Here is a 13,386-nt window from a genome sequence, read left to right on the forward strand (position 1 = left end):
CTTTTTCTGTCCCAGGACCCATCTGTACTACCCTTCTTGATTGCCTCTCAGGCTTTCCTTGTCTGCAGTGACCTTGACAGCTTTGAGGAGTACTGCCCAGGTGGAGTGTAGGGTGCTGCTCTACTGGTATTTCTTGATGTTTCCTCATAATTAAGCTGGGAAAGTTGGTTTTTCAGGAGGAAGACCACAGAGGTGAAGCATCCTTATCACTTCACGTCGAGGCTCCATGCTGTCCAAATGATTTGTCACTGTTGATGTTGACCTTGATTAGTAGGCTGAAGTGGTGTTTGTCAGGTTTTTCACTGCCCAGTTACTCTTCTCCCACCTCTCCATATTGTCCTTTTTGGGAGGAAGTCGCTTTATGAGCAGAAGCAGGGTTGACTCTAAGGGCTGTGTGGGAGAGGTGACCTCTGGCCTGAGCCGCCTGGGGACAACAGTGCCATTTGTTGGAACTGGGGAGGACTTGGGGAGGAGCAGAATGAGGAGGGGCGCTAGTTGAGAGTTTTTGGAGGTGTGGACTGTGCCGTGCCCATCAGACCTGTGGGGCGTGTGTATTCAAGTCAGGGAAGAGATTGCCTGGGGAGGAGGTGGAGGTCAGGTAGGGAGGATCTCCCAGGAGCGGCAAGGGTGAAGCCAGATGAAGAAAGGTTTGTTTGTTCTTTGACCTGATCCTGGCACCAGCACTGAGGGCTGAAAACCCTGGAAGTTTCCTGAATGATGGGAGTGTCTTTTTTCATTTGTTTGTATTTTGAGACAGGGTCTTGCTCTGTCACCCAGGCTGGAGTACAGTAGCTTGATCATGGCTCACTGCAGCCTCTAAGCGATCCTCCTGCCAGCTGATGTTTTAAATTTTTTGTAGACAGGGTCTCTGTTGCCCAGGCTTAACTCCTGAGCTCAGCAGCGATCCACCCGCCTTGGCCTCCCAAAGTGCTAGGATTACAGGCGTGAGTTTGGGAGTGTCTTCTGTTATTCGTTATCACTGCACCTGAGTTTATGCTGATGAGGTGACTCCAGGCAGGCCCTGAGATTGAGGTGCTGGCCATGCTGTGATTAGAGGGTGGGAACTTCCTGCCCCTTCCGGGGAGGGGAGAGGGTTTGGAGATTTAGTTCAGTCCCCGTGGCCAGTGGGCCAATACTGTAATCAGTCATGAAGGCTTGATGAGAGCTTCTGGGTGAGGAGGCTGGCAAGGCTTCCCACTGGTGTCCACCCAGCTCCGCAGGACGAAGGATCCTGTGCTCGGGACCTCCCTGGCCTTGCTGTCTGGTTGTTCCTAGGTACCCTTTATAATAAACTGGGATAGCAAGTAGAGCCCATTGCTGACATCTGAGTCTTTCTTGTGAATGATCAAAACCAAGGCGGTCATGGGAACCCTCAAATGTGTGGTCAGCTGAAGTTGGGTAAGCCTGGGCACATGGAGTGGAGGCAGTCTTGTGGGACTGAGCCCGTACCCTGTGAGGTCTGCACTAACTCTGGGTAGTGTCAGTATGGAATTAAATTGTTGGACTCCCAGTTGGAGAATTCGTTGGTGTTGGAAAAAAGAACAGAAGGGCTCCCAGCAGGGCCTGGCCACAGATGACACCTGTGCTCGTGAGGGATGCAGAGCAATGATCCCCATCACCCCGAACGGCCTTGACTGGGGGTTCCTTGGAGAGCTGGGGACAGAAGCCATCAGAACAGGTTTTGGGGAGAGCCTAGTAAGGGAGCCAGTGGGACAGGCAGTGTTAGAGAGAAGGTAGGGTCACTGGGGGACAGACCAGGGAACTCTGGGTGACCTGCCAGCCTGCCTGCTTGCCGGGCTGAGCCCTTGAGGCACAGGAGCTGGCCGGGGCAGGGGTGGAGGGGCTGAAGGTGCCATGGTGTGGGGAGGATAGCGGAGAATGCGCTGGGCCCTCTTCATGTGGAGACAGGTGGGGGCCAAAGCTAGTCTCAGCTGGAGTGAGAAGGGCCTTGGCATGCTCACGTGTGCTGTGCTTTTAATTTTAACTTAAAATGTAACTTGCTGTGTATGAGAACATAGCCAACATTTTCCCCTTAACCCGGCTCCCAGTTCACAGACCGGACTGTTACAAGCCCTAAATGTGGCACGTAGTAGGAATTTCCTTCCCCACAGAACCAGGAGAGTTGCCTCCTGTTAAATGAGGTGAAGTGACGTATCGGTCCACTAGGAGCAGGGTCAGTGCCTGCCCTCCCCATCTTGTCCCTCCTCTCACGGTGGCTCTCGTTGCCGGCTGCAGTGGGCTCCCCCCATCTTAAAGCTGCACTTGCTGCTCCCTGGCTGTTGACTCATTGCAACCCCACTGCCTGGAGGTTCAAGGTCACTGAGCATCTCAGGGTGCTACCTGCTGGCTCCCGGCACCGCCTAGCCTCTGCACAGCCTGGCCTGGCACCTCCGTGGGCTGGTGCCTCTGACCCTGCTGCTCCTATTCCTGTCTTGTTCCCAGCATGAAGTTTGATCACAATGGGCTCTGAATGTCAGTAGTATGAATGAACTCTGACTTTATGCTTATAGGAACTAGAGCAAGTTAGGGAAAGCATCAAAAACATGTTGAAATCCTAAAAATGTGCTGTACACTTATCACTGTTGTTTATACAAGAAATGGCTTACTCTTGGTGTTTTTGTGGTTCTTCTCTTTTTTTTTTTTTGAGTGCAATGGCGTGATCTCAGCTCACTGCAACCTCTGCCTCCCGGGTTCAGGTGATTATCCTGCCTCAGCCTCCCGAGTAGCTGGGATTACAGGCACCTGCCATCATGTCCGGCTAATTTTTTTTTATTTTTGTGGAGATGGTGTTTCACCATGTGGGCCAGGCTGGTCTTGAACTCCTGACCTCAGGTGATCCACCCGCCTCAGCCTCCCAAAGTGCTGGGATTACAGGCGTGAGCCACTATGCCTGGCCTGTGGTTCTAGTAATTCTTTTTTTTTTTTTTTTTTTTTTTTTTTTGAGACAGAGTCTTGCTCTGTCGCCCAGGCTGCAGTGCAGTGGTGCGATCTCAGCTCACTGGAAGCTCTGCCTCCTGGGTTCACGACTGTGCTGGGATTACAGGCGTGAGCCACTGCGCCCGGTCCGGTTCTAGTAATTCTTACAGCTCTTGCCCCTTGGGATCATTGCTTGCTCTATAGGGCTGTCTGCATAGAGGTCATGTTTCCACCAGAGCCAGCTGAAGTGAGTGGGGATGGTGCCACCGGTAGGAGTGCTCCCTCCCTAGGGCTGGCCTGCTTGGCTTCCCTCTTGGGGTGTCTGGAGTCAGGATCTACTTGAGGCTTCCCATCTTTTTTTAGGACTACTTTGAGATACTGTTTTCATAACTGGGGCAGACCCTTCACTTAGCAGTGCTCTGAAACCTTCCAACAGTCAGAACTGGCTTCCAGAAACTTACAGAGGTTTCTACAAAAGAGATCTGTACTCTTTCAGATTTTTTTTTTCTTTTTGAGACGGAGTTTCACTCTTGTTGCCCAGGCTGGAGTGCAATGGTGCGATCTCAGCTCACTGCAACCTTTGCCTTCCAGGTTCAAGCGATTCTCCTGACTCAGCCTCCCAAGTAGCTGGGATTACAAGCACGTGCCGCCATACCCGGCTAATTTTGTATTTTTAGTAGGGACGAGGTTTCACTGCTGGTCAAGCTGGTCTTGAACTCCTGGCCTCAGGTGATCCACTCGCCTTTGCCTCCCAAAGTGCTGGGATTACAGGCGTGAGCCACGGCGCCCCGCCTTCTTTCAGACTTAAAAGAAGGTTTCAGGCTGGGCGTGGTGGCTCACGCCTGTAATCCCAACACTTTGGGAGACCAATGCAGGAGGGTCGCTTGAGGCCAAAAGTTGGAGACCAGCCTAGGCAACAAAACGAAACCCCGTCTTTACAAAAATTAGCCTGGCATGATGGTGCACACCTGTAGTCCCAGCTACTTGGGAGGCTGAGGCAAAAGGATCCCTTGAGCCCAGGAGTTCAAGGCTGCAGGGAGCCGTGACTGTACCACTGCATTCCAGCCTGGGCAAAGTCAAATAAATCAAAATGAACAAAAGGCTGGGCACGGTGGCTCATGCCTGTAATCCCAGCACTTTGGGAGGCCAAGGCGGGCGGATCACCTGAAGTCAGCAGCTTGAGACCAGCCTGGCCAACATGGTGAAACCCTGTCTCTACTGAAAAAAAAAAAAAAAAATTAGCTGGGCATGGTGGTGGGCACCTGTAATTCCAGCTACTCAGGAGAATCGATTAAACCCAGGAGGTGGAGGTTGCAGTGAGCCGAGATCACGCCATTGCACTCTAGCCTGGGCGCAAGAGCGAAACTCCAAAAACCAACAACAAAAAAAGGTATCAGTATAAATCCCTGATTTACTACTCATTTATTTTCCCCTGTTCCTGTTACAGGTAGTCCAGGGGATCCTGCTCATCTCAGCTGTGCCAGCACCCTGGGGTTGAGGAACTGCCTGTGAGTAAATCAGTATCACTCTGCACCTGTCTGTTTGAAAACAGGGTTTGAAAATGGTGGAGAGTCACGAGTGACTCTTGATTTTTGAGGGAAACAGTGTATCCTACTTTCCTGTTCTTTGTTTCTTTTAAACTTTTATCTTTCCATTTTGAAAATGATTGTCACATGCCTCAGTGAATCTATAGGCAGTATAGAAACATTCCTAACCTCAGTGCCCAGTTGCACTTGGAGAGCTGGGGACAGAAGGCTTCCTGTCCCCTAACAGGAATTAAATGGAATTTAATTGTTGGACTCCCAGTTGGAGTGGGCACTGGCCACTGTGCCCTCAAAGTGCCCAGTGTCAGTATTTTGATGTACAGCAAGTATCATTTAATGTCTGTAGGTCCTTGGAAACTGCAACTTTTTTTTTTTTTTTTTGAGACAGAGCCTTGCTCTGTCACCCAGACTGGAGTGCAGTGGCACATGCTTGGCTCACTGCAACCTCTGCCTCCCAGGTTCAAGTGATTCTCCTGCTTCAACCTCCCGAGTAGCTGGGATTACAGGCATGCCTCACTGCACCTGGCTAATTTTTTTTTTTTTTTTTTTTGAGACGGAGTCTCGCTCTGTCACCCAGGCTGGAGTGCAGTGGCGCAATATCAGCTCACTGCAAGATCCACCTCCCGGGTTCATGCCATCCTCCTGCCTCAGCCTCCCAAGTAGCTGGAACTACAGGCGCCCGCCACCACGCCCGGCTAATTTTTTGTATTTTTAGTAGAGATGGGGTTTCACCATGTTAGCCAGGATGGTCTCAATCTCCTGACCTCGTGATCCGCCCGCCATGGCCTCCCAAAGTGCTGGGATTACAGGCATGAGCCACCGCGTCCGGCCGCGCCTGGCTAATTTTTGTATTTTTATTAGAGATGGGGTTTCACCATGTTGGCCAGGCTGGTCTTGAACTCCTGATCTCCCGTGATCCGCCTGCCTTAGCCTCCCAAAGTGCTGGGATTATAGGTGTGAGCCACCATGCCTGGCAGAAACTGCAACTTTAAGGTCTACGAATAACGTTTTATTATAACTTTGGATGAGAAAAGAAATTGGTTTTCTTATGTCTTTTTGCTTAAGCTTGCATTTTCTTTTTTTTTTTCTTTTTTATTTTTTTTGAGACAGAGTCTCGCGCTGTCGCCAAGCTGGAATGCAGTGGCATGATCTCCGCCCACTGCAATCTCCACCTCCCGGGTTCAAGCAGTTATCTGCCTCAGCCTCGCGAGTAGCTGGGATTAGAGACACCGCCACCACACCCAGCTAATTTTTGCATTTTTAGTACAAAAGTACAAAATTTTCACCACATTAGCCAGGCTCATCTCAAACTCCTGACCTCAGGTGATCCACCTACCTCGGCCTCCCAAAGTGCTGGGATTACAGGTGTGAGCCACCACGCCTAGCTGCTCCCGTTATTTTCTTTAGTGAGTTCTCCAGCAGTTGTTCCTCCCTGGGGACCAGTTCCCCCAAACCTCGTCCGTCTGGACCTTCCTTCTAGATGAGCTGAACCATTTCACTTCTAAAACAGTCTTTTTGGGATTGTATCTGAAGTGTCATTAAACCAGTTGGGAAGGAATATTACTTTTTTTTTTTTTTTTGAGACAGGATCTCATTCTGTTCATTGCCCAGGCTAGAGTGCAGTGGTGCAATCATGGCTCACTGCAGCTTTGATCTCCCAGGCTCAAGCCATTCTCCCACCTTAGCCTCCTGAGTAGCTGGGACTACAGGCATTACCAACATGCCTTGCTAAATTTTTTTCTTTTTGGTATTTTTTGTAGAGACGGGTTCTCACTATGTTGTCCAGGCTGCTCTTCAACTCCTGGACTCAAGCAGTCCTCCTGCCTTTGGCCTCCCAAAGTGCTGGGATTACAGGAGTGAGCCACTGCATCCGGCCTGTTTTCTTTGTATAGGCCACATGCATTGCATTTTAGATAATTCCCAGATGTTTATTATTTTCATTATTTCTTTTCATTATCTTTTCTAAGTGATCATTGCTGTCCCATAAGTTGCTAAGTTGTACAATTTTCTTGTATCTGGCCCCTTTCCTGTTATTTGTTCAGCTCTTGTAGCAGCCCAGGTTTAGTTTATGGCTGTGATCTTAGTACATAGTAATCATCTGCCTCTTCTTTCCCAGGGCTTCTGCTTCTGAGGTGGTTTCATTTCTTAGCTCAGTAGCCAGATCTGTGTCAGAACAGCTGTAGTCAGTCATGTGGTATCACAATAGCAGACAATACAGGATCTAGTGTTTGTGACATATGATGTTAGCTTTTGGGTTTAAGTAATCTTTGTTCTGTCTGTTACTCTTTTTATTAGGAATGGATGTTGAATTTGTCAAGCAACTTTTTAGCATTTAAATTTCATACTAAAACATAAATGCTGGCCAGGCACGGTGGCTAACACCTGTAATCCTAACACTTTTGGAGGCTGAGTCGGGCAGATCATGAGGTCAGGAGTTCAAGACCAGCGTAGCCAACATGGTGAAACCCCATCTCTAATAAAAATACAAAAATCAGCTGGGCATGGTGGTATGTTCTTGTAATCCCAGCTACTCAGGAGGCTGAGGCAGGAGAATCGCTTGAACCAGGACCCGGGAGGTGGCAGTTGCAGTGAGCCGAGATGGCGCCACTGTACTCCAGCCTGGGCTAACAACAAAACATAAGAGCTGTACTTTATTCACGTAACTTTTTTTAAAGTTCCCAATTTTGAACATCTACTTAAAAATTTAAACAATGAGGACTGTACGGCTGTTTTAATGGACTTGTCTACTTATCAAGAATTATGGATGAGGCCGGGCACAGTGGCTCACGTCTCTAATCCCAGCACTTTGGGAAGTTGAGGTGGGCAGATCACTTGAGGCCAGAAGTTCAAGACCAGCCTGGCCAACACGGTGAAACCCCGTCTCTACTAAAAATACAAAAATAACTGGGTGTGATGGTGCGCGCCTGTAGTCCCAGGTACTTGGGAGGCTGAGGCAGGAGAATCGCTTGAACCCAGGAGGTGGAGGTTGCAGTGAGCCAGGATCACACCGCTGCGCTCCAGCCTGGGCAACTGAGGGAGAGTCTGTCTCAAAAAATAATAATATAATAATTATGGATGAGGCAAGGTGCAGCGGCTCATGCCTGTAATCTCATGCCTGTAATCCGAGGTGGGCAGATCACTTGAGGTTAGGAGTTCAAGACCAGCCTGGCCAACATGGCGAAACTTCATCTCTACTAAAAATACAAAAATTACCTGGGTGTGGTGGCACATGCCTATAATCCCAGCTACTTGGTGGCTGAGGCAGGAGAACTTTGTGAACCTGGAAGGTGGAGGTTGCAGTGAGCCCAGATTGTACCACTGCACTCCAGCCTGGATGACAGAGCAAAACTGTGTCTCGAAAAAAAAAAAAAAAGAAAAAAGAATTATGGACAGAGTCTCACTTCATCGCCCAGGCTGGGGTGTAGTGGCACAATCTCGGCTCACTGCAACCTCCGCCTCCCAAGTTCAAGCAATTCTCCTGCCTCAGCCTCCCGAGTAGCTGAAATGATAGGCGTGTGCCACCATGCCCAGCTAATTTTTGTACTTTTAGTAAAGACGGGGTTTCACCATATTGGCCAGGCTGGTCTCAAACTCCTGACCTCGTGATCTGCCCACCTCGGCCTCCCAAAGTGCTAGGATTACAGGCGTGAGCCACTGTGCCTGGCCTTTTTTTTTTTTTTCTGTAGAGACAAGGTCTCACTATGTTGCCCAGGCTGGGTTCGAACTCCTGGACTTGAGCAGCGCTCCTGCCTTGGCCTCGTGTAGTGCTGGGATTACAGCTGTGAGCCATGGTGCCCAGCTGATAGAGCATTTTTTTTTTTAAGACAGTCTCACTCTGTCACCTAGGCTGGAGTGCAGTGGCACAATCTCGGCTCACTGTAGCCTCTGCCTCCCTGCAGCCTCCACCTCCCGGCTTCAAGCAGTTCTCACGCCTCAGCCCTCCAAGTAACTGAGATTACAGGTGTGTTCCACCACGCCCTGCTAATTTTTGTAGTTTTAGCAGAGACAGGGTTTCACTATGTTGGCCAGGCTGGTCTTGAACTCCCAGCCTCAAGTGATCCACCCACGTTGGCCTCCCAAAGCACTGGGATTACAGATGTGAGCCACTGCGCCCTGCTGGAGTATTTTCGATCCAAGAGAACATCGTGGACGTTATGTAGCAGCTTCCAGCCTTCTTTCTCATAGAAACAAAGGCAGAGAAGCAGCACCCAGACTTTGGGTAAGCAAACTGTAAGACAGCAGTTGTGAGACCCAGCAAACTTGAATCTCACTCAGTGGGGAAACCTCAGCTGATGTGAGGCTATTTTTATTTCTAAATCTGTACTTAGCGTGAATGCTGATGGGATTTGCCGGGGGATGTTACTGTGGTGAGGACCAGGCCCCTGTAGGTGTGCCCAACTCTGGATGGCTCCCTGCCTTCACTGAGTCCGCCGTGTGCTTCTCTGCCTGGTCTGTTTTTCCGAGTCTTCGTCTTTGCCTGTCGACACCCCATGACTGCTGGCATCATGCCTTCTTGTGGAAGCCACCATCTTCCTTGCTAACTGAGGGTTGTGGAGTTGTGTAATTCAGCTTGATGCAGGGGGGAGGTGTATTCCCATGTGTGGGCACTGTCATCACCCACACAGGGAGGTGAGCCCACCTCACAGAAGGAACACAGCCTGGCCAGGGGGCAGTCTGAGCCTGCGTGGGCTCTGCTGCATTGTGTGTGGCTCGGCTCTCGGCACGCCTTGACTCAAGACTGCGTGGATTCAGGGGCCCCTTCCTGGCTCAGAGGTGACCCCAGAGCTGAGGAGAACCTAGAGACATGGTGGCTGGGGCTGGACCAGCACCTGGAGAGAGTCTGAAGCTGCCCTCACAGGGATTGGGGAGGTGACCGAGGTGGGGTGCCTGTCCCCCTTCCCACCCCTCCCAGGCCTCATTGGTGTCCACCAGGCACCTTCGATGTGTCTATTTCCCGTATTCTTGAGAACCTCTCTGTGAGGTCAGTGTTGGGTTTGCATGTCTGTAATTGAGGGAAGATTTTGAGCCTGGGAGAGTCCTTGGGGGAGGTCCCCAGACCATTACTGGTGCAGAGTGGAGCCCCTGCTTCTCGGGCTTCCGATCCTGGTGTGTGCTCACTCTAAGCTGCCCTGGGCTGACAGTGCCCTGCACCAGCCGCACTGCCCTCTCTGGGCTGCAAGCCGAGGATCCCCATCTGAGAAATTAGCAGTGGGTCCACAGAGTTCCCCGCCTGGCTTCCAGCCCTGATTGGTGGCTTCTCCGAGGCTGCAAGGCGGTGGTAATCACGAGAGCCACGTCGTTGGTGGGTGTTCCCACGTTGCAGGTACCGTCCTGGTACTTAGTATCTGTTAACACACAAATTCACGAGGAATGCTCCCAAAGCACAGAGAGGTTAAATTACTCAGTCAAGGTCACGCAGCAGTAAGTAGTGGAGCTGGAATTTGAGCTCTAACAGTCTGCTCCGGAGCTCGGGCCTTGCTGCGGGTGTCAGGCCAGGCACAGAGAGCTGATGGAAGCAGGAGGAGCTGATGTGAAGTTATGCGACACACATGGCCTTTTAGGTGAGCTAGGGCCACCCAGGGGGATTTGTGTCCAATCAGCAGGGGAGTTTCTAGTGTGCCAAGCAAGACACGCAGGAGATCGTGAGGCTGAATGGGCCTTGCGCAGGTCAGCTGTTTGAATTTTGGACTGTAAATGGTGGCGTGGCACCACGCTGCGGTCAGATGATGGTCTCTGTGTTGGCACACAAACCGTAGGTTCTGGGCCAGGCACGGTCTATGCTGCAGAAGCTTAGGCTGCAGTGGCCTCCTCAAGGCCTTTCTGTGGGTGGATATGGCACAGGCGGCCACTGGGGCCGATGCAGCATGGACCGAGATGGGTCTGGGTTAGTGCCAGCCTCCCACTGCTGCCTGTGAGGCCTGGAGCCTGCTCTCTGGCCCTCGCTGGCCTACATTCCAGTTGGGAGAAAGCAAATGTGCACACAGTGTGCGCCTGGTCTCTGAGATGGCCAGATGTCAGCAGGGCACCCGCTCGGAGGCAGCGCTGTGGATGAGAGGTGAGAGCGGTGGAGTGGTCAGGGAGGTCTGAGTGAAGCAAGGGCATGAGCTAGGGATGTCCAGGCGGGCGGGCAGGTGTGAGGCTCTGGGCTTGGAGCCTGCTGGTGCCGGACAGAGTGGGCAGGCGAGTAGAGGAGGAGGAGATGGGCCTTGGCCCTTATTCTTTGGATTTTGTTGTTTTGCTCTGGTGCCTGCGGGCAGCTAGTGTAGAGGCCTGAGGTCAGCGAGCACCCTTACTGATTTGCAGGACTTGTTCAAGAGCCACGGGTCTTTCCAGAAAGTCACTCGTTGGAGGAGAGGACCTCCAAAGTCAACAAAGTCTCTGCTCTGCACTCCATTCCCCCATGAAGTGCCAAAGCAATGCACCCTACCTCCCCAAGTCTCTGGGAGTGGGCCTGGGAGACCCACCCAGGGATCCAGCCTTTGCTGATTGTGTTTGTGTCTGACCTGCCTGCCTTTCTGTGGGGATCGCCAGCCCACGCTCCTGTCCGACGTGGTGTGGGGCTGAGGGGGCTGCACACTGTCCTGGCCTCCCTTCCGAAGGGCTCCCCAGCGGGCAGTGCAAACATCAGGAAGTAGGTGGGATTGTGTGTGGTTGTGACATGGCAAGGCACGGGGCATGTGGGTTTTGCTGCTGTTGGTGTTCGGTGCTGAGCTGTCAAAGGCTAGTGCTGGCTCTTACTACTGTTTTCCACTCTTCCCTTTTCAAGGAATGTTCCGTTTGGCTGCTGCACTCCCATCCAGCCTGTGTCCTCATCCTCCAGAGGCGATCACCTTGGCTGCTGGACTCTGAGGCCCCAGTGCCTTCGCATAGTGTCGAGAGCGCCATGGACCTCTACCTCTGTGGGTTTTGTGGCTGTGGGACCTCAGTGCCTCCCTGTGCGTGGCTGGCACTCTTCGCGCCCTGTTCGCGATGACTCAGTAGTAGAGAAGTCCCTCAAGTCCTTGAAGGACAAGAACAAGAAGCTGGAGGAAGGCGGCCCGGTGTACAGCCCCCCCGCAGAGGTGGTGGTGAAGAAGTCCCTGGGGCAGAGGGTGCTGGACGAGCTGAAGCACTACTACCATGGCTTCCGCCTGCTATGGATCGACACCAAGATCGCGGCACGCATGCTCTGGCGCATCCTCAACGGCCACAGCCTGACCCGCCGGGAGTGCAGGCAGGTAATGGGGACATTTCTAGTCCTTTCTTTTCTTTCTTGCTCTATCACCCAGGCTGGAGTGCAGTGGCGCAATTTCCTGGGCATGGGCGATCCTCCTGCCTCAGCCTCCCGAGTATCTGGGACCACAGGCATGTGCCACCACACCTGGCTAATTGTTTTTTATAGATCCAGGGTCCCACTTTGCTGCCCAGGCTGGTCTCAAGCTCCTGGGCTTAAATGATCCTCCCACCTCAGCCTCCTAAAGTGTTGGGATTGCAGGTGTGAGCCACCGTGCTGGGCCGTGCCCAAATTCTTTTCACTCTGTAGACTGCTTGAAAACTATTTTTAGTGCTTGCTTTCTGTTTGGTAGAGAATAAAAATCGGTAAAACCTATTGCCTACGAAAAACTCGGTTTACCTGTGTATTTCCTCTACCCTCCACCACAACAGTCATCAACATGGAAGACCACGCAGCAGACACCAGCTGGGTGTCCTCTGATTCAGTCCTGATACCGTCTACCCAGAGATAACATCAGATCCCACAGGGTGAGGGCTCTGTCCCCAAGATGCCCCCTACCAGTCTCAAGTCCAGGCCTCTCGGAACTTCTGACAGACTGGCTTCAAGTTAGGTTCCCACCACCCCCGCTTCGTTTTTTTTTTATTATTATCATGATTATTTTTATTTATTTATTTATTTATTTATTTATTTATTTATTTATTTATTTATTTTTTGAGACGAAGTGTCACTGCCGCCCAGGCTGGAGTGCAGTGGCGCGATCTCGGCTCACTGCAGGCTCCGCCCCCCGGGGTCCACACCATTCTCCTGCCTCAGCCTCCTGAGTAGCTGGCACTACAGGTGCCCGCCACCACACCCGGCTAATTTTTTGTATTTTTAGTAGAGACGGGGTTTCACCGTGTTAGCCAGGATGGTCTCGATCTCCTGACCTCATGATCTGCCCACCTCAGCCTCCCAAAGTGCTGGGATTACAGGCGTGAACCACCGCGCCCAACCTTATTTTTATTTTTTGAGGCAGAGTCTCACTCTGTCACCCAGGCCTGAGTGCAGTGGCACAATCTCAGCTCGCTGCAACCTCCGCCTCCTGGGTTCAAGTGATTCTCCTGCCTCAGCCACCTGAGTAGCTGGGACTACAGGCATATACCATCACACCCGGCTAATGTTTGCATTTTTAGTAGAGAGGGGTTTCACCGTGTTGGCCAGGCTGCTCTTGAACTCCTGGCCTCAAGTGATCCACCTGCCTTGGCCTCGCAAAGTGCTGGGATTATAGGCATGGGCCACTGTGCCTGGCCCCCTCTTTGTTTTTAAATTGTTTTGTTTATTTTTGTGGGTACATAGTAGGTATATGTATTTATGGGCTACATGAGGTGTGACACCCACCCCCGCCCCTTTGGGTTCGAGTAGTTTGCTGGAGCGGCTCACAGAACTTAGAGAAACACTTAAATTTATCAGTTTACTATAAAGCATAGTGCAAAGGATGCAGGTGAAGAGACCGTAAGGCAAGGTATGTACGGGGAAGAGGCATGGATCTTCCATGCTTCCCAGGGTGCAACCCCCGGTGAACCTCTACCGTGTTCAGCTTTCTGGAAGCTCCTTGGACCCAGTCCTCTTGGGCATTGCTTCCCTCAGGGAATAGGACGGAACCCTCTTTAGGGAGGGTCTTAAAACCCATAGTCAGGAAGTTGGGAAGATTAGTGACCTGCCTTAGGGCAGGTG

At 51.6% G+C, this 13,386-nt stretch overlaps 1 protein-coding gene across 1 annotated transcript in view; it reads left to right on the forward strand.

Moving 5' to 3' along the window:
* Window positions 1-4,326: 4,326 nt before the first annotated feature.
* Window positions 4,327-13,386, forward strand: part of LOC115933202 (mitochondrial proton/calcium exchanger protein-like) — a gene marked incomplete at its 5' end in the record, with an annotated part of 33,630 nt that continues 24,570 nt past the window's right edge. Inside the window, 2 exon segments of the mRNA XM_055377144.2 lie at window positions 4,327-4,424; window positions 11,227-11,677. Of these exon segments, the coding sequence (XP_055233119.2) occupies window positions 4,327-4,424; window positions 11,227-11,677 (549 nt within the window).

This window comes from Gorilla gorilla, chromosome 12 (assembly GCF_029281585.2).
Source record: "Gorilla gorilla gorilla isolate KB3781 chromosome 12, NHGRI_mGorGor1-v2.1_pri, whole genome shotgun sequence".
Taxonomy (NCBI): Eukaryota; Metazoa; Chordata; class Mammalia; order Primates; family Hominidae; genus Gorilla; species Gorilla gorilla.